The 25711-nt window shown below is 29.9% G+C and overlaps 1 protein-coding gene across 2 annotated transcripts in view; it reads right to left on the bottom strand.

Annotated features, from left to right (window-relative positions):
• Positions 1-9162: 9162 nt before the first annotated feature.
• LOC145285995 (origin recognition complex subunit 3-like) overlaps positions 9163-25711 on the bottom strand; it is a 171774-nt gene continuing 155225 nt past the window's right edge. For both annotated transcript variants that reach the window (XM_080134586.1, XM_080134587.1), the window contains exons 16-20: positions 16975-17066; positions 16388-16529; positions 15582-15698; positions 13755-13822; positions 9163-9450 (exon numbers count right to left, since the gene is read on the bottom strand). In XM_080134586.1, coding sequence (XP_079990712.1) covers positions 9345-9450; positions 13755-13822; positions 15582-15698; positions 16388-16529; positions 16975-17066 — 525 coding nt within the window. In that variant the 3' untranslated portion in view covers positions 9163-9344. The remainder of the gene's footprint in view (positions 9451-13754; positions 13823-15581; positions 15699-16387; positions 16530-16974; positions 17067-25711) is intronic.

The raw sequence follows: 25711 nt of genomic DNA, 5'->3' as shown, positions 1-25711 counted from the left end.
TAGTTTTCAAGCACGATAGAGGGAGCCCACCTTCTTTGCAGCAGCTTTTGCAATGTCCTCAATCTATTTGTTGCAGTTCATATTTCCTGTGAATGTTAAGCCGAAGAGTTTGGAGGAAGAATTTTCAGGTAGGGAGTTATTTGTTATGGATAATCGGTGGTTGGAGACGCTTCTTGTAATTGTTAAAGGAGAGCAGCTTAGTTTTATTAACATTAAATGTTACCATCCATTTACAAACCCATTCCACTGCTGTTGGAGGTCATTTTCTAAGGATTCAGCCAAATTTGTGTACATCTGTTCTTCCCTCGTGCATCTTATAAAGCATTGTATCATCAGCAAATATACCCATCTCAGGCACAATATTATCATGGAGGTTATTAATAAATATCAGGAATAATAGTGGTCCAAGGATTTACCCTTGAGTCTCTCCCACATTAATGTTATGCCGTTTGGATGTCCGTCCATCAATAACAACCTGGATGATCCTATTGTCTAAGAAGGAACTAATTATATTTAGTATTCGTCCAGTTCTACCATAGGATTTAATTTTCATTAGCAGCCCTTCATGGTTTGTTCCAGATACTTAGATATATCAAGGGCTACATCCAATGCATGGTATATGCATTCAGAGATGACTGTTAAAATATCTGCAGTAGAACAACATTGCTTAAATTCATACTGTTTGTCAGAGATTTGCTTTTGCGATGTGGTAGACTAGTGCTTGATTGCTAAAATCTTGGAGACTTTAATCAAAGAGGAGGAGGAGACTGATAGGGTGATAATTGAGAGAGTGAGTCCCTTCACTAGAATTCTTGTACCACTGGTACTATTTTCCAGCTATTAGAGAGGCAAGATTCAGCAAGGCATTTGTTGAAGAGTTTGGAAAGTATGGGGCTAGCTCAGCTCAGCATTTCTTAATTAGTATAGCAAGGATGAAATCAGGCCCACACGCCTTTAAAGTGTCTAAGTTTTTTAGGATATTGCGGACATGAGAATGGGGTGATTTTCAGATCATCAAGTGGAGTTGGAGGGGAGTTGCCAGGCAAACAGTTCTGCCTTCTCGGTTGCCGTGCATGCAACCATTTTAGTTGTTGGATATGGGGGATGTCTACTGATACCACCAGATAGTCTACATTTCCAAGTGGACTGTGGGCAGCAGTCACACAATCCTCAGGTAGTGGTAAGGAATAGATCTAGAATGTCACAGCGATTAGAAACTGGCTATACCTCACATTAGAATTGATATGTTATGCTACATCCAATCCTCGTGGAGAGGTAGTATTTGCTAGTTCATTTTTTACAATATGCTTTGTTTATAAAATTATTCAGTGAAAGTACAGTTACAAAACACTGCCCCCTCATCATATCAAGAACGTCTACTGTAATGTAGTGCCGGTTAGGACTGTTATCTTGAAAGTATCTAGTTGAGAAGTTTCAAATAAGCTTTCTGCTTTCTCTCAATTAGATTGTAGTTATCAGCAAACCAATCTTGATGTCTGGGAGCCTTCAATCCAAGAACTTCAACACCTTTTTGATATATTGTATCTCTGTCTCCCAATCACAATCTGAGAAATTTACCTGGTCAAAAGCAGATTTCAAGGAACTTCATACGATTTTTCAATTTTTCAACACCAATACGCTTAGGCACTTTGACTCCATTGAAACGGTTTTTCTTGCGGATTGAAATTTTGAGTTTCCCCCCTGACCATTAAATGATAAGTACTACAGTCGGCACTATGCATTAATCTAACTTTGCAAAAATTTTCCAGATCACCACGTCTACATAGTATGTAATCAAGCAAATGGCCATGTTTAGACTGGAGATAGAACCAGGTCTCCTTGTTTTTCTGGTGATAACAAGATTTAGTTCACTGCAGAGATGGAGAAGCAGCATACCATTTGAATTGACTCTACCAATGCCATATTGACCCAGCGGAGATCAAGTCTCATTGTCTGATCAAACCCTTTCATTGACTACTAAGAACCACCAAACTCTCAGCACTTTGCAAACCGGTGATAACAGATTTAAGCATAAGATAAAAGGAAGTAATATCATCTTCAGACAAAGTAAGAGTCGACACATAGACAGAACATTCATGTAATGACCAGCAGCAAGGGGGATTCTCAATCTTATTGTATGGTCATTTATGCCAACTGTTCGATCTCGTCAATTAAGGAGTCCTTAACCACAAAGCCCACACCAGGCTCATGCTTCTCCTTTTCAGATCTACTAGACCAGAAGATCGTGTAGCCCAACTCATGCTCAATCAGTTGATCCTCACTTGCAAAACGCATCTCAGGGAGTGCAGCAATGTCTATATTGAATCTTTACAATTCCTTTGTCAAAATTGCAGTCTTCCATTAAGTGTTCTCACATTCCAGCAACAGATCTCGAGTGGGTGTCGTTTAACATAATATCTTCTGTTCCTATTAAATGTTTCTGATCAAATGCAACTTTGTTTAGAATGCATTTTCTTGTCCCCTCCAATTCTTGGGTGAGCAGTGCTATCCTGAAAAGGCTGCTCAGTTACAAAAAGCCTCACCGAGCACACAATTGTTTAAGTATTGTTGCGAAAAGCAATGTTAGGATAGGCCTTTTGTCACTTGTGTGCAGATTACATGCTTCCAGCCTATCAGGCCTACACATGTCAACTTTTTAGGAATTTTTTTTTTTTTGTAGACAAATGTCTGAAGATGTCTCTGTACAAAGATGTTATTACAAAGTTTTATCTTTGTATGACAGCTAAGTCTCTCTCTTGGTTCAAAATGTTAAGATCCAGCAACAAGCAAGAGCAAGATAGCCAGTAACAAGTCAAACTGCAGATCAGATTAATGCAGTTACTGGTCTTCCGCTTTGTTTTTTTTTTTAAATCAGAGATTTGCTTCTCCTAGAGAGGTTGCCTTTGCCACAGCGTACGTAATGTTAAAAACCAGATATTGGTATTATTAATATTATAAACTTTGTTACAGTTAAAAAAAAAAAAAAGTCGCCACAGCTTTAAGTTTCATCCTTATTTTATTAAAGAGTTTCATTCTTTGTATTAAAGTTAAAGACTAATTTTTTTAGGAACATTTTTTATTTTTTAATTAAAAAAAAAGTAGTCGTAAAAAATATAGAAAAAGGTTGCTGCAGTTTTTTTTTTCATCTAATGAAAATATTGTTGGTTCATTGTAATAATTTTCTTTCATTGCATAAATTATATGGAAACAAACGATTCTCTTAATAGTCGCATAAAGACTACATTCTGTATTATTATCAACTTTGTTACATTAAAAAAATTTGCTGCAGCTTTCTTTCTTTTTTTTTTTTGTAATGTTTTGATTTAATAAAAATATTGTCGCCTCGAGCGTCCTAAATTATGAGATGAAAAAAAATCTTTTAGTAAATGAGAGTTATCTCCCTTTCCACACTAACAAATTGTAAAACAGTGCCCCACGTTTTTGGTTTTCAGTTCGGATGGAGATTATTATGAGGATACATTTATTTGATAATCATTCTGCAGAAGTTTTCTCAAATCACCTCCTTTCCATTGGTTCAATAACACTGAACAAATTGCTTTTACCAGATATTGCTAAAAATTTCTGCAATGATGGATGGCTTAGTGAAAGAGCAATCTTGGCCTCTAGAAATGATGCTGTTTATATGATCAATTATAATCTTTTGCAAGAGTTATCAATCCATTGATTATGTTATTAATGAAGATCAAGCCGTATAATTTCCTGTCTAATTTACTACCACCATCTGAAATGCCACATCATAACCTGATATTGAAGGAAGGATCTCCAGTTATATTATAAATAAATCTTGATCGACTTAAACTGTTTAATAGTAGATGATTAGCAATATGTTTGAAAACGTATGTTCTGGAAGCCATTACAATAACTGGAAATTTTAAAGGTGTTAATTTCTAGGATTCCCCTTATTCCTTCTGACATGCCATTTCAGTTCAAGCATTTATAAATCTCAATAAGAATTAGTTTTGCCATAAATAAATAAAGCTATAGGACAAAGCTAGAAATATATAAATAAATATAAAGCTCAAGGACAAAGCCAAAATTGTTGGACACCTTGCTTTTCTAATAGCCAGTTATATGGAAGTCCTAAGGGGGGGAAAAAAAAAAAAAAAAAAAAAAAACCCTCTACATTTACACACCTGTTAGAGGTCACACCCAAAATGTTTATGTAGAGGTTCTTCAAAGTTAATGCTAAATGTACATTTACCAGTTTTCAGATATGCACTGCTGGAAACTAAATTTTAATTTTTTCATTAACAGAATAGATTCCTCATGTCATCTTTATATATATTGTACATTAAAACAAAGATGATTTAACAGTTTTTATTTTTGCTCCATGATATAACCGCAATTCTTATATCATATTTTGAAAGAAGAAAGACTAAAAAATAAAAGATTAAACTAGAAGAAACAAGACGTCTATAAAATAAACCGCGCATAATGCTACCTCATGGGATATGTGGAAAAATAAGCGAATTATGAATTAATCTTATTGATTAAATGAAACATTATTATGTATGGGGACAGAACATTCAAATATATCAAATATAACCTGGCAATGCCGGGTACTTCAGCTAATACTGACATAAAAGGATGGCATCAGTCATGTTTTTATGAATAGAAATTGCGCAGAGATTAGACGAATCTTCTATACTCAAAGGTCTAGTAGAACTCTAAAACTGACTATTGCTTATTTGCACATAATGTGTTAGATAGTGGAAGGAAGGACAAATAAGACGAAAAGTAGTAGGAGGAGAAGTATGAAGGGAGTAGTAGTAGCATCATGAGGAGACAGAGGATGATGTTAAAAAAAAAAGTGGTGATTTTTTATTGCATGCAAATCAAACTTCAGCATAATTAATATTATGTATGTGTAATGATGGGTTAATCACCTGTGGTCACTACACAAGTTTGAATATGCTTATTTTTTGTCAACCAAATCACAATTTATTATGTGTGGACATAAGAGAAAATGTCTTTCATCATCTGCTACATTAGTATATTGCTCATCTGCTATATAGTGTATAGATCAGTATACAATGTACACTGATGCAACAGGTTACAAGTCGTTTAATTTAAATTTTAAACAAGTTGTATTGATCAGACTTTTACATTTAGGCGGAAGGAGAAACAATTCTTTGAAAAGTATGTGGCTCACTTAAAAAAAAAAAAAAATTTTTTTGAGTTATCAAATTTTAATTGTTTTATTACTTAAGACTTTTGTGAAATGTAAATTAATTTTTATTAAGGTATTTTAATACTGTTTAAATTAAAACTTAATTTTAACAGTTATGGAGAAAAAAAATGTTGCCCACATGTTAAAGTTTTTAGGCACAAATTGAGCATTCTGGTTCATTTGAAAAAAGGAAAAACTGACAATTTTTGAGTCAATTTCTTTTTTCAACTCTTAAATTTATGAATAAGCTAAAACTTAGTTTTCTTATTTATTAAAAGCCAGGTGAATGATTTTATAAATAAATTTTGTTTCAGAGTTTTTTAATTTTTATAAAGATATTTTGATCATTAAATCAAATGAAATTGTTTACAAAAACATTTTTATATTGTGCGTCAACTCACACAAATAAGAAATCAGATGCAAATGTAGAATTACTGTCTTTAGGATGCAACTGAAAACAGATGACACTACAAGTACAAGATGATGCTCAATTTGTATTACATTGTTTTCTTTTACAATTATTCAGTGGGATGAAGGTTTGCAGTTTTACATTTATTTAAAACTTGAAAATTAGAGAAAAACAAAAACAAAAAGACATCGTAATATAAGGTTCAGGATTGGAAGCACATTAAGTAGCAATACACATGGCCGATAAAACGCTTTGGATAATCACAGATTTCAAGGGGTTTCTGCTAAAATAGTCATATTTTAAAAACCCAAGCACTTTAAGTCCTCAAAATACCACCGTTTTGTTCGAAAATGAATATACTTTCAAATGAATTAGTAAATAATAATGTACATTATATATTTTTAGACTTAAGTAAATAAAGTGATAAAAATGTGAACATCATAAAACAGCATTTTCGGTGAGATTTTGTAACAGCTTCCCTCTGATTTGTAAATGTTTGTACCGCATTTGTGTAAGAATTTTTTTTATGAAATTTGGAAAGTAACCAAAAGTGATGTCATTTTTTATAGTTTCAAATGTCCAAAATTCATTTGATCCCTCGTTTTTTGTTGTGTTAAAAAAAAGATTTCAAAATGACGAGTATGGAAAATGTTGAAAAAAATTTTCTTCAGACACTATTAAATAAAACAATATTTTTACTATGTTTATTTTTTAAAAAGATAATTGAACAGTGTTTTCTCTAGTGGTACGTAGCAATTTAAAAACATAATATCCGAAAAAATTGTTATGAATTTGAACCTAGACTAATGTAGTAATAACAGCAGCAGGAGCAATAGCATGGTGTAAATGGACGTTTTGTTTTTGTTCATTTTTAGTCAAGATCGATTTTTTTTTTTAATTGAAAATCTGGTTATATAAAAAAAATTCTTACATGTTTAGTTAGAGCTATTTTGTTATCAACCATATAAATATTTTGAAAAATTGGATAGTAGTCAAATTAAAATATTTGAACAACCGAAGATGTGAAATATGATTGTTTTGGTTCACATGTACGAGCGGTACACACTTCTAATTTTCGTCTTTTAAAAATATTTTCAGTGAATTATTATCGAATAGAAACTAATCTACCTGATTATTAAAAAAAACAATCAATATTTAAATATTTGTAGGAGGTGCTCAGTTAAAAAATAAAAACTGTAGAAAAAGACATGAAATGTAATTAAAAATCAAAATAACATTAAAATCAAAATTTTTTAACAAAAAATTGTTTCTTTTTTTATATTTAAATAGGTGGGACAAAAAATACTTGATATTTTTCCAAGCATCATGTTTTCTGTTAGAGGGACATCACTTTTAAATAACATTTATTTTTGTCTGTTTGTCGTAATTCTTGTAAAGTTTCACAACGGGTATCAAAACACCTTCTTTAATGGATACATGGCATTTTTAAGGAATTGCATTTACTGCAGATTATTTGGAAACCATTAATTTCTGGAGATGAATCTGAATATGCTACTGAATATTCAGATTCATTGCACAAAAATTTACTATCGTAAATTTCATTGCTTAGTCTTGTGTTTTAACAAAAATATGACAATTTTACTGAAAAAGTAGTGCAAAAAATGTGACAAAACGCATATGGTCTTAAAGAGGGGAAAATATCCAAACACACAGGGCATAAAAATAGTCATAACTTCCTTGATTTTAATTGGATTTAAAAAATTTAAAAAAATTCTTTCTTAGCTTATCAAGTGCTTTCTACGTATATCAATATTGAAATATTTTAAGCCATTTCAATTTTTTCATATGTATTGCTACATTGAGTTTCTTATTTGTTTTTAGACAACATTGAGTTTGTCAGCTAGTTATTAAATTTATCAATTTATTTAACATGAAAAAAAAAAAATTGTAGAATTTTTTTTTTTTTTACAGATCACTGCAACCTTTATTTTTTTCATGCTCTTAAATATTAAATGTCAATTTTCTCTAAAGTGAAAAAAAAAAAAAAAAAAAAAAAAGTTACTTTGGCCAGTTTTGAGTTATTTAATATCGGAACATTATTTGTTGGGAACACAAGCTGCTTTTTTATTGTGATGATCGGCAAGCTCAGACATATTTAAGGCACAATATTTCATCAAACGAATTATGTCATTTTAAAACTATCGCTTATTTGCACGCATGATTTTTTTTATTTTAAACAAAAACAAAGGTGAGTAGCAACTTTGGCATATTCTTCTCGATTGTTATCTTGCAGACCTTGAGAAAATTGAGGATATACTGAATGCTTATGCTCTTGTACAAACATTTTCACACATTCAAGGCCTTTAATATTTTAGATGCTTTATATGCAACCGTCTGTTGGACCAAATCCTAAACTGCACACGATGCAAGATGATCAACATCACAGACTCTTCTTAAAAGAAAACTTTGCTGGTTTCATTCTTGAGAAGGACATAAGTTGATAGCTCCAATCATCTGTGCAGAGGCAACTAATTGAACACTTGGATTGGAACAGTGAAGATAGACATGCTTTTGGTGTTCATCACTGGAACTGGGAATGGTTAAATCAGTGTGAATGAACCATGGTGACATGTGACACCGTGAATAGATCAACCCAGACAGAATTGAATGCTGTTACAGTTAAGACTTTGACCAGCTCATGCATTTGCTTTTGGCAATTTGCTGTGAAAGTGGATGGGCGTATCCAATTACAGTAGAATTAAATGCAATAAATTTTGCTTCTCTTCAATGTTGGCAGATGATGCAACAAAAATCTTAAATCTATATATAAAGGTGAAATTGTGTGCGTGTCCCTTATTAAACTACTTTGTCAATTTTCAGTGTACAGACTCGAGATTTGACATAAGGGGTTTTGAGATTTGGGAAAATCTTTTTAATCAGCTTTTGGATAGAAATTTGGCTGTCAAGTGGTCAAAGTTCAACGATTTGGCCTTTGAAAACTCTACCAAACTCCTCTGCCAATTTTGGGTCTAAACACTTGAAATTTTAGATGAAGGTTACTTGGACATTAAACTTTTTATTTGATTTGAGCCAAAAACAAATGTTCAATAAAGGTTCAAAATGTAGGTCAAAGTTAAAAAAATTTGACCTCTGCAGTCTCTAACAAATTACTTAGCCAATTTTTGGTCTAAATATTTGAAATTTTACATAAAGTGTATGGAAACAGGGCTTTTTACTCAGTTTTTGGCTGCCAAAGGGCCAAAGTTAAAAAGATTTGACCTTTGTGGTCTCTAGCAAACTATTCAGCCAATTTTGGGTCTAAAAATTTGATATTTTACAAAAAGGGTATTCAGACATGCAGCAAGCTTTTTAATCAGTTTTGGGGCGAAAATTTGGCTGTCAAGAGATCAAAGTTAAAATAGTTGACCTTTCCAGACTCTACCAAACTCCTCTGTCAATTTTGGGTCATATGCAAATAAAGTTATAAACAGAACATAGAACCCGAGCAAAGCTCAGCTGAACTGCTGGTAAATAAAGTAGAAATTGATATCATTTCTTTAACACCAAATAGGAACAAGAAAAAAATTTAAAAAACACCAAATTATAATTTGTTAATTGACATTTTTATTTTGTATTGGTGGATTTGAAAAAAAATAAAAATAACTTCATCTAATGATAACAGTTTTTAAAATCTTTAATTTGCTCAAATATTTAAAAAGTTTTCCAAGAACAAAAAAAAGAAGAAAAAAAAAATGGAAAATATTTGTAGATGTATTTTGTTAATCAGCAGTTACCCCAGGTTAGCCGAGCTACATGGTCGGTTTTCTGCCGAGTGGGTTTGATAAATCCAAGGTATTGAAGCTCAGCCACAGATTGGATGAATCGAGCTATAATTTGCGTTAAGGAATGAAATAACAAACAGCAAAACAAACAAAATGAGGAATGAAAACACAAAAACAAATGCTTTAACTCTTCTGATATTGGAAAACTTTGGAAAGGAGAATTTATTTTCTTTTTAAAGTTAAATCGATATTCATAGTGAGTTTCTTCATCCATAGGTGTGATTGAAAACAAAGCCCTATATCAACATCCAATGATGTTGATTTTGTGTTAAGATAATTTACAATAATCTGTAAGATTTATCCAGAATCTACAAAAGAAAAACCTTTTAATTTTTAACGAATATCCAAAAATAGAAATTAAATTATTAAGAATAAAAATACCAATTAAAAATTGAATAAAATCTGAAGACACAACCGGAAGTTCTTCCATTGTATCGAAGTGCTGAAGAAGATTACGAAAAATAATTAAAAAGTGACTATTTTTCTATTACTACAGAAAGAAACTATTTTCCATTTGAAAACGTGCAATTAAAAGAGACAATTTCTTACTGGGAAATTACTGTAAAGTATATTTCTATTTTTTTCAAAGTTTTTTTATTAAAATTTGAAATTTAAGTCAAAATAATACAGACTTTTTTTCTTTAAAAGAAATATTTATTTACAGTAGAACCCCGGGATACGTTTTTTCCAGGTTATAATGTGGAATATGATGTTTTTACGGCCCATTTATAATATTATGAAATTATATACATGTGTATTATAACTAATTTTTAATCTGTACTGCATAAAATTTTGCTTAGGCCCCACCTTATGGCAATTTCACCTAACAATCTCAACTCCAAACGGATTAATATACACCGGGGTTCTACTGTAGCTTTAAAAATAAATGTTTATACATTTTTCAAATAAATTTGAAGAATAAATATTTATTTTCAAATAAATCTTTAAATGAGTTTTTTTTTACTATGGGAATTTTTTTTTCTTACTTGAGAGCAATATATTTAAATCATGTTTTAATAGAAAAAAATCTCATGGATGTGCATGTAAAAACTATGGTGGAAAAATTAAGTAGCCATCTTTATAAACAAGTTCTAACTATAAAAAAACTAGAGCTCAAGTTCATAAAGATGGAGACTATGTTTTTTCATTTTGCCGGTTCACATGTATGATGTAACTTGCTATAGCTTGTTTTTGATACTTATGCAGAGAAGGTATTGTGTTGAAATAAGAAACCTATTCTTAACATAGGGAGGTGTTTCATAACTATTCTGTATATCCACTTAACAATTTAAGAAAAAAAAAACTTGTAAAACTTGAATTTAACTTAAAAATACTATTAAAAAATAATATGGTACTTTCTCTGCATAAACACCATTATTTCTTTTAAAAACCTGATTTTAGTAAATAAAAAGTTTAGAAAAAAATGTTGAAATTTAAATTGAAAATTTTGTACTTTACATGACTGAAATAGAAATTTAATTTATTTACTAGCAGGGGCGACCATATATGATTGTAAAATATACTTAAATTCATGCAGATTATGAATTTATTATTATTATTACAATTCTCTTTTGAATATTATATTTTACTTAATATATAGTTATTAATACTGATTTCAAAAGAAAAAAAATGACTTGTGTACTAGAATCAAAACCAAAATATATAGCGCTCTAGCTGCGTTGAGTTATCGACAAATAAGATTTAAATTAGACCAAATTAACATATGAATGAATAAAAATTATACAAAAATGTTAAGTTGAAAAGAACATTTTGCATTTCAACTTGTCGACATATTTCTGTGCGCATTATTCATCCATCCAAACAAAGATTTTTGTTGTTATAAACCATCCTTGGTGTATGATTAGTATTTCCTGTTAATTTCAGCGTTATGCAACCAGTAGTTTAAGAGTTTATCAGTTAAGACACACACACAAACATACATCTGTTTTATTTATATAGATTTAGTGTAAATAAGCTTAATTGAAAAGAAAATGGAGCTTGTATCTCAGTTTTTCTATTTTGCTTGGGATCTTATTCAATGCTTTAAAACCCTTCATATATATATATATATATATATATATATACACACACACACACACAAATGCTTATATATTTGCAGTTATTAAAATGAAAGCAGTATTTTTATATGAAAAATAAATAACGTTTATTTTATTAGTAAAAAAATGTAAACATGCTTTATTACGATAGTTTGCTTTAACATAAAAGTCATGGTTTTAAGAAATAAAATAATTTATAAAATTTGAGGTAAGATTCACTTTTATGAAAAGAAAAAATTAGAAACACAACCATAAATTTAATCATGTTAATAGTAGCTAAAAAACTGTAAAAATTTTGCAAAAATCATTTATTATCGACAGTTTCACTGTTCAACAGATCTTGCTTGCTAGGACTTCAGACATGACGTCATTTTTCAGTGCAAGGGCCTGAATCTATATATATGTAGGTCACAGTTAAAGGCTGCGAGTAGTATACAGGGTGTTCTTAACCATTTCTGAGAGGGGTAAGGGTAAGGTTTTCTAGAAAAGTTCAACAAAAATGATGGCAAGTATTTTGGACTATGATTATCATTTTGGTTTTGTGATGTAAACTCTCTCCTTCTTCAGGTGCAGTTTTTCACATGTGAGAACCTATAAAAATTCTCAAGTTTGAAAACATGAAGTGTTCACAAACTTGAGAATTTTCATCACTAATTCTGTTTAAGTTCATGACTTGTTTAATACTAAGCCCATGTTGTCCGGGATTGAATGAGGATCAATGAATGTGCCACCTTCCCATACTTTTATTGTCATCAAAACCAGTGAAGTTGTCTATTTTTCAATCAAATTGATTGATTGCTTTAGAGTGAGGTGCATTGGGAGTTAATTTTATCTGCCTTCCCACAGTGACTTCGTCCATAATACATTGCACTGTATTTGATGCACGGTATTTGATGCACGGTATTTGATGCACTGTATTTGATGCACTGTATTTGATGCATAGTATTTGATGCACTGTATTTGATGCACTGTATTTGATGCACGGTATTTGATGCACGGTATTTGATGCACGGTATTTGATGCACGGTATTTGATGCACGGTATTTGATGCACGGTATTTGATGCACTGTATTTGATGCACTGTATTTGATGCATGGTATTTGATGCACTGTATTTGATGCACTGTATTTGATGCACTGTATTTGATGCACTGTATTTGATGCACTGTATTTGATGCATGGTATTTGATGCATGGTATTTGATGCACGGTATTTGATGCACGGTATTTGATGCACTGTATTTGATGCACGGTATTTGATGCACTGTATTTGATGCATGGTATTTGATGCACTGTATTCGATGCACTGTATTTGATGCACTTTATTTGATGCACTTTATTTGATGCACTTTATTTGATGCACTGTATTTGATGCATGGTATTCGATGCACTTTATTTGATGCACGGTATTTGATGCACAGTATTTGATGCACTGTATTTGATGCACGGTATTTGATGCACGGTATTTGATGCACTGTATTTGATGCATGGTATTTGATGCACGGTATTTGATGCACTGTATTTGATGCACGGTATTTGATGCACGGTATTTGATGTGTCAATTGAGTTCTAAACAGAAGCATCTTAATCAAACCCGATTGTTGATTTGATTTGGAACCGTAGAGATTCAACGTCTCTATCCACTGTGCCACACTTCAGTTCGGGGTGCTAAAAGTTCTCAAACATTAAACTTTATAAGGCATTAATTTTGTTCAAAATGTTCCTTCTTTAATTGGATTTTTCCATTAATAATTTTCAATACTTATCAGAGGCATTTTGATACAAAACCTATCTAAGACCACTCGCAGACACAAAGTATGTGTGAAATTTCATAAAAATTGATCGAGCCATTTTGGCATCCATAGGGACTCAATTCTCACACACATGCCTTTTATATAAGTAGGTATTTCATTCATAAAATTATTTCCAACTTTAAAAATGAACATAAACACGTTTTTTTTTTTTTTTTCTGAACTTCAAACAAAACAACTTTTTCTTTGCAATAAACCTTATGTTGCTTATTAGCATTGGAATCTGAACAAGGACAAAACTGGTTTCATATCAACATGACCCTATTTGGAGTTTTGGGAAGGGGATTTATTTTTGATATAATGTCCATGAGTTTTTTTAATTTTTATAAATCATGCTTATTCCCAATTGTTGAAACGATGAAATGATGCATTTTGTGATGATTGTAATTTAAATGTTTATGAAAAAATGGAAACAAATTTCTTTAAATAAAAGATTATTTTATAGATGGTGTTTCAAATGTCATTCATGCCATAAAAAAGGATATTGTAGCAGTTTGTCAGATTTCTTTGATTTCTCATCTTCATTGTTTTCATCCACAACTGTGACAAAGGACTTAAATACAGAAAACAAAAAAAAAAAATTCATAAAAAAAAACAAAAAAAAAAACTCATTTTTAAAATATGGTCATTCTGTTGCATTCTATTTCAAATATATCACAATGTTAATTAAAAATTAAGCATGAGATTCAATACATTGTAATGCATGAAATAATATAAAATATTCAATCATTCAAGCAATGAAAATGCTCTTATTATGCATTACAAATAATTAGAAATATTTTTTTAATTTTTATAAATTTGAAGCAACATAAAAAATTACATTTTTTGTTTTTTATTTTTAGAATCGTTTGAGATGAGGCTGCATAATTTGTGCATTCTTTTTCCTCATCTTTATAGTCGTCATTTCACCACGTTTTAACCAACTCATCCTCTCTAGTCTTCTTCAGGTGATTAACCGTGAGTGGATAAGAATGCTAAGTCTTTTAACTCTTTTATCTTTAACTGCCTTCCATAGTTGTTGTCTCACCACGTTTTGGCCATCTTCTGACAATGCTCACCTGCCTCAGAACCCGTGACGCAGTGGATAGAGATGTCGAATGGTTCCAGATGAGCATTATCTGAAGATGACAACAGTGGCACTATTTCTTAGTGCCACTGTTTCTAACACCCTCTGCGGCATGGCCGGGTGGTGATTTGGCCATGTGCGTAGAGATACAAAGAAACGCCTTCCCATAATCCCTTTTCCTAGAGCTCTCTCTCTCTCTCTCTCTTTCTGTTCAGGCTGTCATGAGGTGAGCACCATAATTTTTGTCTCTCCGTAAACTAGTTAGGTTAGTTAGCTTTGAAAAGCTTATTGTCCAGTTTTAAATTGTAAAAGTTTTTTGTAATATATTGTATCTAATGTAAAATAAAATATTTATGTTCCATATTGTGTAGCATGTTGTCTTTCTTGTGTCTGCCATAAATGCCTTCATTGAAACAACAAAAAGGTCCAGAAAATGAAGAAAGAAAATTCCAGTCAGAACGCCACCAAGGTGAAGAGGTCAAGACGTTTCCTGAGAGAAGAAGGAGTCACACAGCACATCCAACATCTCAGGTATGCTTTCCTTCTTATAGACCCTAATGACGGCCATCTTCATATCTTCCCGAGACCGCTTTAAGACATTTACTATAACACGTCTGTCGGTCACACGTCAGTGACCGGCTGATAGTGGTATAGCAGCTCCAATTCTACTCAAACAGGACAGAGGATTACGTGGCCAAAACGTGGTAAGACAACAACTATGGAAGGCAGTAATTACGGGAGATACAGTTACAAGACTCAGCATTTCTATTCTGTCATTAATCATCTCGAGAAGAGTTAGCGGAAACGTGAGACAATAACAACGAAGATGAGGATAACAGTCTGCAAAAAGAATGAATGCACTAAAAATGACACTTGTAATTTCATGTACACATTGTTAAAAAATACATGCAACTTTGTGCCAGGTTGTCATTAATTTCACTAATATTCTTGGAAAAGATATGAATCTCTATAGTCTTCCGCCATCAATCCATTAAACAGTACAGTAGATTAAACCTTCATCGTGCGCAACTGATCTGAGGATAAAGAAAACTGAAACAACACTTTCTCAGTTTGGAATTGTTTCAAGTTGTTCTTGATTTCTCCTTGCAACTGGATCCAAGCTATGTCAATTCAGGAGAGGTGGGGGGGGGGGGTTAGTGATTGTGCAACCCTAACCCGACTGGCAGCCTTACAGACTGAATGGAGATCTAAGAAGTCATGACGATGTTATTAAAGTGTGACAAACCTGTAACCAATCATAGAGATTAATAAGTCTTCCACATTCCAGATGAAGTTTGTAGGCCACACAAATGTCTGGGTAGGAAGGCAGAATTACTCCAGGCTCAGATTCACAACAAGAGCACTAAAACAAATGAGGAAAGTATTGTTTATATATGTGGTTAGATGTACAATTTGAAATGAAAATCATATTAACGGCAAAATTTTTAAAAGATTTATATCATTATGACGACAATGATGAGAGAACTTTATGATAGTGAAATGATATTTTGATGAGATTTTTTTACAGTAACTGAAATTCATTTGTAGTTAGGTGATTTTTATTTGGAAGTGTCATTAAACTACACAGTTTAACTTGATGTATTCACAAAAAAAAAAAGTTTTTTTAAACATACATTACTGTTACTTTATCAATAAGTCAACCATTTCCTCCCCACAAACAATAAAACTAAGACAATTGTAACATTTCTATTATAAAAATTAAGTCTTTAAACTATGAAAAATTCTGATTGAATCATAATTTTATCATAATTAAATAAACAATCTCTTCAGATGTGACTTGTGTATTAAAACTTATTAATATGAAAAGTTTCATTAAACTGTTTACAGTTGTATAAAAAATTTGTTCATTAGAAAAAGTTGTTTAAGTTTATCAGATTTTGATTCCTTGTTAAATTTTGACTTGATCCACCAAACTCAAATATATGTTCACCATAATTTTTTCTTAAAACATTGTACCGTATGTTTAGAAGTTATTCGGTCAACTTTAACAGACGAACAAAAAGTCTGTTATAAAAAAAAGTCTAAACTTACTTGTAGATAATGATGTGGGTTAGACAAAGCCTTTTGGAGAACAGCTCTTGGACAGGCAGCTAGACATTCTCGAAGTGTACTTATGCAATCATAATAAAACACCTCATGGAGAGGTAAAGTCATGGGGCATAGGAGGAATTTCCTGAAAATAATGAAAACTTTTATATTCTTTAAAAAAATGATTCATCATTTTATAGTGAAAAAAAAAAAAAAATTAAAACATATTTGAGCTGGAAATTTGGTGAGCAGCACTGCTGTTTCTATGGGCCATTATATAATAATTAAAGGCTTTCCTAAAGATATCAAACCATTCCTGGATTCCTCTTTATCCAAAATGTAAATCTATGTCACAATGAGAATAATTCTATTTACTTATTCAATTTAATCTGAAATGTACTACTACTGCACGTCAAAATGGAACTAAAACCAATGGATGACTCAAGTGACTTTACACATTCCAAACTTCCTAAATTGAAGTCACCCCATAACAAACATTTTTGCAAGGATAACATCTAAAATTGTAAGAAACAAGATGTTGCCAAACTTTTTCTCTTTTTTATTAAAAACTGCAAAACAAACTTATTTACCGGAATGTTTCATTCAAAAAAGATAAAATTTCTGCAGATAATTTCTCGTATCGAGTCATTTTCTTCTTTTTCTTTTCCATTTCTTGAAGTGTCTGCAAAAAAGAAAATCATAACTTTTCTGTAAACATAAAATGATTCTAATTTTTCTCTTTGAATTTTATTTTGAGGTTAGAGGTTAAATTGCATGACTCACTAAAAGACAAAAGTGGAATTAAATAAGTGAAATAAAAATAAAGTGTGACATTAAAAAAATAACGTTTTTAGGCTTTGGGTGTTCAAATAAGTGAAATTACATAAGTTATCTACATTGGCCACATTTTTAATAATCGGTCAACTTGCATGTATGGTTGGAATTATTTTTAACTCATAAATTTTTTATCACTTTTTATTTAGGAAAAAATTTGCGCAACAATCTCTTGCATGATCAGATTTTTTGCATTGGATGATGAAAAAATTCAAACTCAGGGAATTTTTTTGCATTGGATGATGAAAAAATTCAAACTCAGGGAACGAGATCAAACATTAAGTTGACAGTTTGCACAACATGTCATCTTGATACTACATCCACATCTAGAGGCTTACAAGCCATGTTTAGTTTCAGAACAGTTTCCGATGGTTTGTTGTTCTACACAAGTCCTGGGAGGTGACTGGTTTGCAGTAGACAGTTCTCGAGTTGGAATCCACAGGGCAAAAGATTCTTCCCGTGTTGAGATGGAGAGAACATATGCGAAATTGCTACACAAAGCAATTCTGGTTTCTGATTGGTTGGTAGCAGAACGTGAATTAATTCGACTCATCAGTTCCAGTTTATAAATATAATCTTGGGATTATGCGGGATCATACCTCTATTATAACACACATCATCGCAAAATGTTTTGGTCTAAATTTTTTTTTTATAAACACGGTTAATTGTTCTTGTCGCTTCATAGTTTTGTTTTTCTTTTCTTCTGTTGCGCACAGAATCAGTCAAAGTTTGTGTGCAACGTTGAACATTTATTTTAAAGTATTTCTTCTAGAAAAATATGGAAAAAGTATCAAAAATAAGAAAATGAATGAAAAAATGATTACAACTTTTTTTTCGAGTTCCATCAGAAAATTTGATACGATTTGTAATTCTTGATAAACATCTGCAAATTGAAAGCAAATTATTTTCCAAATCGAACAAAAAACATCAACAAAAAAGGTTTTATTCTTTGCTGAATATTATAGTCCGCAAATAAATAAAAATCTAATCTGGTCATCTCGAACAGGATTCTTCTTCTTCAACACAATAATAATCAAACGGTTTGTTGTACATGTCCCAAACAAATAAAAATTTGATGAGTCAAATCTGACAAAAAGAAAGAAAAAGGTTGAGTGTTTCCGATAGACCAGTAAGGAGATTTCTGATTTTGTGAATGACATGGAATTCAATGTTATTAAATAATGTATGCATATATGTGAAGTAAATAATGTATGCATGTGTGTGAAGTAAATAAAGTATGCATGTGTGTGAAGTAAATAATGTATGCATATATGTGAAGTAAATAATGTATGCATGTGTGTGAAGTAAATAATGTATGCATGTGTGTGAAGTAAATAATGTATGCATATATGTGAAGTAAATAATGTATGCATGTGTGTGAAGTAAATAAGGTATACATGTGTGAAGTAAATAATGTATGCATATATGTGAAGTAAAGAATGTATGCATATATGTGAAGTAAATAATGTATGCATTTATGTGAAGTAAATAATGTATGCATTTATGTGAAGTAAATAATGTATGCATAAATGTGAAGTAAATAATTGTGTGCGAAATAAGTAATGTATGCATATATGTGAAGTAAATAATGTATGCATATATGGGAAGTAAATAATGTATGCATATATGTGAAGTAAATAATGTATGCATATATGTGAAGTAAATAATGTATGAATGTGTGCGAAGTAAATAATGTATGCATATATGTGAAGTAAATAATGTATGCATATATGTGAAGTAAATAATGTATGCATATATGTGAAGTAAATAATGCATGGATATATGTGAAGTAAATAATGTATGCATGTGTGCGAAGTAAATAATGTATGCATATATGTGAAGTAAATAAAATATGCATATATGTGAAGTAAATAATGTATGCATATATGCGAAGTAAATAATGTATGCATGTGTGTGAAGTAAATAATGTATGCATATATGTGAAGTAAATAATGTATGCATATATGGGAAGTAAATAATGTATGCATGTGTTTGAAGTAAATAATGTATGCATATATGTGAAGTAAATAATGTATGCATATATGTGAAGTAAATAATGTATGCATATATGTGAAGTAAATAATGTATGGATATATGTGAAGTAAATAATGTATGCATATATGTGAAGTAAATAAAGTATGCATATATGTGAAGTAAATAATGTATGGATATATGTGAAGTAAATAATGTATGCATGTGTGCGAAGTAAATAATGTATGCATATATGTGAAGTAAATAATGTATGCATGTGTGCGAAGTAAATAATGTACGCATATATGTGAAGTAAATAATGTATTTGAAGTAAATAATGTATGCATATATGTGAAGTAAATAAAGTATGCATATATGTGAAGTAAATAATGTATTTGAAGTAAATAATGTACGCATATATGTGAAGTAAATAATGTATTTGAAGTAAATAATGTATGGATATATGTGAAGTAAATAATGTATGCATGTGTGCGAAGTAAATAATGTATGCATATATGTGAAGTAAATAATGTGTGCATATATGTGAAGTAAATAATGTATGCATGTGTGCGAAGTAAATAATGTATGCATATATGTGAAGTAAATAATGTATGCATGTGTGTGAAGTAAATGATGTATGCATAAATGTAAAGTAAATAATGTATGCATATATGTGAAGTAAATAATGTATGCATATATGTGAAGTAAATATAGTATGCATATATGTGAAGTAAATAATGTATGCATATATGTGAAGTAAACAAAGTATGCATATATGTGAAGTAAATGATGTATGCATGTGTGTGAAGTAAATAATGTGTGCATATATGTGAAGTAAATGATGTATGCATAAATGTGAAGCAAATAATGTATGCATGTGTGTGAAGTAAATAAAGTATGCATATATGTGAAGTAAATAATGTATGCATATATGTGAAGTAAATAATGTATGGATATATGTGAAGTAAATAATGTATGCATGTGTGTGAAGTAAATAATGTGTGCATATATGTGAAGTAAATGATGTATGCATAAATGTGAAGCAAATAATGTATGCATGTGTGTGAAGTAAATAAAGTATGCATATATTTGAAGTAAATAATGTATGCATATATGTGAAGTAAATAATGTATGCATATATGTGAAGTAAATAATGTATGGATATATGTGAAGTAAATATAGTATGCATATATGTGAAGTAAATAATGTATGCATAAATGTGAAGTAAATAATGTATGCATAAATGTGAAGTAAATAATGTATGCATATATGTGAAGTAAATATAGTATGCATATATGTGAAGTAAATAATGTATGCATAAATGTGAAGTAAATAATGTATGCATAAATGTGAAGTAAATAATGTATGCATATATGTGAAGTAAATAATGTATGGATATATGTGAAGTAAATATAGTATGCATATATGTGAAGTAAATAAAGTATGCATATATGTGAAGTAAATGATGTATGCATGTGTGTGAAGTAAATAATGTGTGCATATATGTGAAGTAAATAATGTGTGCATATATGTGAAGTAAATGATGTATGCATAAATGTGAAGCAAATAATGTATGCATGTGTGTGAAGTAAATAATGTATGCATATATTTGAAGTAAATAATGTATGCATATATGTGAAGTAAATAATGTATGCATATATGTGAAGTAAATAATGTATGCATATATGTGAAGTAAATAATGTATGCATAAATGTGAAGTAAATAATGTATGCATATATGTGAAGTAAATAATGTATGCATATATGTGAAGTAAATAATGTATGCATATATTTGAAGTAAATAATGTATGCATATATGTGAAGTAAATAATGTATGCATATATGTGAAGTAAATAATGTATGAATATATGTGAAGTAAATAATGCATGGATATATGTGAAGTAAATAATGTATGCATATATGTGAAGTAAATAATGTATGCATATATGTGAAGTAAATAATGTATGCATATATGTGAAGTAAATAAAGTATGCATATATGTGAAGTAAATAATGTATGCATATATGTGAAGTAAATAATGTATGCATATATGTGAAGTAAATAATGTATGCATATATGTGAAGTAAATAAAGTATGCATATATGTGAAGTAAATAATGTATGCATATATGTGAAGTAAATAAAGTATGCATATATGTGAAGTAAATAAAGTATGCATATATGTGAAGTAAATAATGTATGCATATATGTGAAGTAAATAATGTATGCATATATGTGAAGTAAATAATGTATGCATATATGTGAAGTAAATAATGTATGCATATATGTGAAGTAAATAAAGTATGCATATATGTGAAGTAAATAATGTATGCATATATGTGAAGTGAATAATTTATGCATATATGTGAAGTAAATAATGTATGCATATATGTGAAGTAAATAATGTATGCATTTATGTGAAGTAAATAAAGTATGCATATATGTGAAGTAAATAATGTATGCATATATGTGAAGTAAATAATGTATGCATATATGTGAAGTAAATAATGTATGCATATATGTGAAGTAAATAATGTATGCATATATGTGAAGTAAATAATGTATGCATATATGTGAAGTAAATAATGTATGCATATATGTGAAGTAAATAACGTATGCATATATGTGAAGTAAATAAAGTATGCATATATGTGAAGACAATAATGTATGCATATATGTGAAGTAAATAATGTATGCATATATGTGAAGTAAATAATGTATTTGAAGTAAATAATGTATGCATATATGTGAAGTAAATAATGTATGCATATATGTGAAGTAAATAATGTATGCATGTGTGTGAAGTAAATAATGTATGCATATATGTGAAGTAAATAATGTGTGCATATATGTAACGTAAATAATGTATGCATGTGTGCGAAGTAAATAATGTATGCATATATGTGAAGTAAATAATGTATGCATGTGTGTGAAGTAAATGATGTATGCATAAATGTAAAGTAAATAATGTATGCATGTGTGTGAAGTAAATAATGAATGCACGTGTGTGAAGTAAATAATGTATGCATGTGTGTGAAGTAAATAATGTATCCATGTGTGTGAAGTATATAATGTATGCATATATGTGAAGTAAATATAGTATGCATATATGTGAAGTAAATAATGTATGCATATATGTGAAGTAAATAAAGTATGCATATATGTGAAGTAAATGATGTATGCATATATGTGAAGTAAATAATGTATGCATATATTTGAAGTAAATAATGTATGCATGTGTGTGAAGTAAATAATGTATGCATATATGTGAAGTAAATAATGTATGCATGTGTGTGAAGCAAATAATGTATGCATGTGTGTGAAGTAAATAATGTATGCATATATGTGAAGTAAATAATGTATGCATATATGTGAAGCAAATAATGTATGCATGTGTGTGAAGTAAATAATGTATGCATATATGTGAAGTAAATAATGTATGCATAAATGTGAAGTAAATAATGTATGCATATATGTAAAGAAAATAAATTATGCATATACGTGAAGTAAATAATGTATGCATATATGTGAAGTAAATAATGCATGCATATATGTGAAGTAAATAATGTATGCATATATGTGAAGTAAATAATGTATGAATTTATGTGAAGTAAATAAAGTATGCATATATGTGAAGTAAATAATGTATGCATATATGTGAAGTAAATAATGTATGCATATATGTGAAGTAAATAAAGTATGCATATATGTGAAGTAAATAATGTATGCATATATGTGAAGTAAATAAAGTATGCATATATGTGAAGTAAATGTATGCATATATGTGAAGTAAATAATGTATGCATATATGTGAAGTAAATAAAGTATGCATATATGTGAAGTAAATAATGTATGCATATATGTGAAGTAAATAAAGTATGCATATATGTAAAGTAAATAATGTATGCATTTATGTGAAGTAAATAATGTATGCATGTGTGTGAAGTAAATAATGTATGCATGTGTGTGAAGTAAATAATGATGCATGTGTGTGAAGTAAATAATGTATACATATATGTGAAGTAAATAATGCATGCATGTGTGTGAAGTAAATAATGTATGCATATGTGTGAAGTAAATAATGTATGCATGTGTGTAGTAAATAATGTATGCATGTGTGTGAAGTAAATAATGTATGCATGTGTGTGAAGTAAATAATGTATGCATGTGTGTAGTAAATAATGTATGCATGTGTGTAGTAAATAATGTATGCATGTGTGTGAAGTAAATAATGTATGCATGTGTGTGAAGTAAATAATTTATGCATATATGTAAAGTAAATAATGTATGCATATATGTGAAGTAAATAATGTATGCATATATGTGAAGTAAATAAAGTATGCATATATGTGAAGTAAATAAAGTATGCATATATGTGAAGTAAATAATGTATGCATATATGTGAAGTAAATAAAGTATGCATATATGTAAAGTAAATAATGTATGCATTTATGATAAGTAAATAATGTATGCATGTGTGTGAAGTAAATAATGGTTGCATGTGTGTGAAGGAAATTATGTATGCATATATGTAAAGTAAATAATGTATGCATTTATGTGAAGTAAATAATGTATGCATGTGTGTGAAGTAAATAATTTATTCATGTGTGTGAAGGAAATAATGTATGCATGTGTGTGAAGCAAATAATTTATTCATGTGTGTGAAGTAAATAATGTATGCATATATGCGAAGGAAATAATGTATGCATGTGTGTGAAGTAAATAATGTATGCATGTGTGTGAAGTAAATAATGTATGCATGCGTGGGAAGTAAATAATGTATGCTTATATGTGAAGTAAATAATGTATGCATCTGTGTGAAGTAAACAATGTATGCATGTGTGTGAAGTAAATAATGTATGCATGTGTGTGAAGTAAATAATGTATACATATATGTGAAGTAAATAATGTATGCATGTGTGTGAAGTAAATAATGTATGCATATGTGTGAAGTAAATAATGTATGCATATGTGTGTAGTAAATAATGTATGCATGTGTGTAGTAAATAATGTATGCATGTGTGTGAAGTAAATAATGTATGCATGTGTGTAGTAAATAATGTATGCATGTGTGTGAAGTAAATAATGTATGCATGTGTGTGAAGTAAATAATGTATGCATGTGTGTAGTAAAAAATGTATGCATGTGTGTAGTAAATAATGTATGCATGTGTGTGAAGTAAATAATGTATGCATGTGTGTGAAGTAAATAATGTATGCATGTGTGTGAAGTAAATAATGTATGCATATATGTAAAGTAAATAATGTATGCATATATGTGAAGTAAATAATGTATGCATATATGTGAAGTAAATAAAGTATGCATATATGTGAAGTAAATAAAGTATGCATATATGTGAAGTAAATAATGTATGCATATATGTGAAGTAAATAAAGTATGCATATATGTAAAGTAAATAATGTATGCATTTATGTGAAGTAAATAATGTATGCATGTGTGTGAAGTAAATAATGGTTGCATGTGTGTGAAGGAAATTATGTATGCATATATGTAAAGTAAATAATGTATGCATTTATGTGAAGTAAATAATGTATGCATGTGTGTGAAGTAAATAATTTATTCATGTGTGTGAAGGAAATAATGTATGCATGTGTGTGAAGCAAATAATTTATTCATGTGTGTGAAGTAAATAATGTATGCATATATGCGAAGGAAATAATGTATGCATGTGTGTGAAGTAAATAATGTATGCATGTGTGTGAAGTAAATAATGTATGCATGCGTGGGAAGTAAATAATTTATGCATATATGTGAAGTAAATAATGTATGCATCTGTGTGAAGTAAACAATGTATGCATGTGTGTGAAGTAAATAATGTATGCATGTGTGTGAAGTAAATAATGTATACATATATGTGAAGTAAATAATGTATGCATGTGTGTGAAGTAAATAATGTATGCATATGTTTGAAGTAAATAATGTATGCATGTGTGTAGTAAATAATGTATGCATGTGTGTGAAGTAAATAATGTATGCATGTGTGTGTAGTAAATAATGTATGCATGTGTGTGAAGTAAATAATGTATGCATGTGTGTGAAGTAAATAATGTATGCATATATGTGAAGTAAATAATGTATGCATATATGTGAAGTAAATAATGTATGCATTTATGTGAAGTAAATAATGTATGCATATATGTGAAGTAAATAATGTATGTATGTGAAGTAAATAATGTATGCATATGTGTGAAGAAAATAATGTATACATGTGTGTGAAGTAAATAATGTATGCATGTGTGTGAAGTAAATAATTTATTCATGTGTTTGAAGTAAATAATGTATTCATGTGTTTGAAGTAAATAATGTATGCATATATGTGAAGTAAATAATGTATGCATATATGTGAAGTAAATAATGTATGCATGTGTGTGAAGTGAATAATGTATATGTGTGTGTGAAGTAAATAATGTATGTATGTGTGTGAAGTGAATGATATATGTATGTGTGTGAAGTGAATGATATATGTATGTGTGTGAAGTGAATGATATATGTATGTGTGTGAA

This window comes from Euprymna scolopes, chromosome 10, assembly GCF_053919585.1.
Source record: "Euprymna scolopes isolate OS-2025 chromosome 10, ASM5391958v1, whole genome shotgun sequence".
NCBI lineage: Eukaryota > Metazoa > Mollusca > Cephalopoda > Sepiida > Sepiolidae > Euprymna > Euprymna scolopes.
This window is presented reverse-complemented; position numbering and strand designations above follow the sequence as displayed.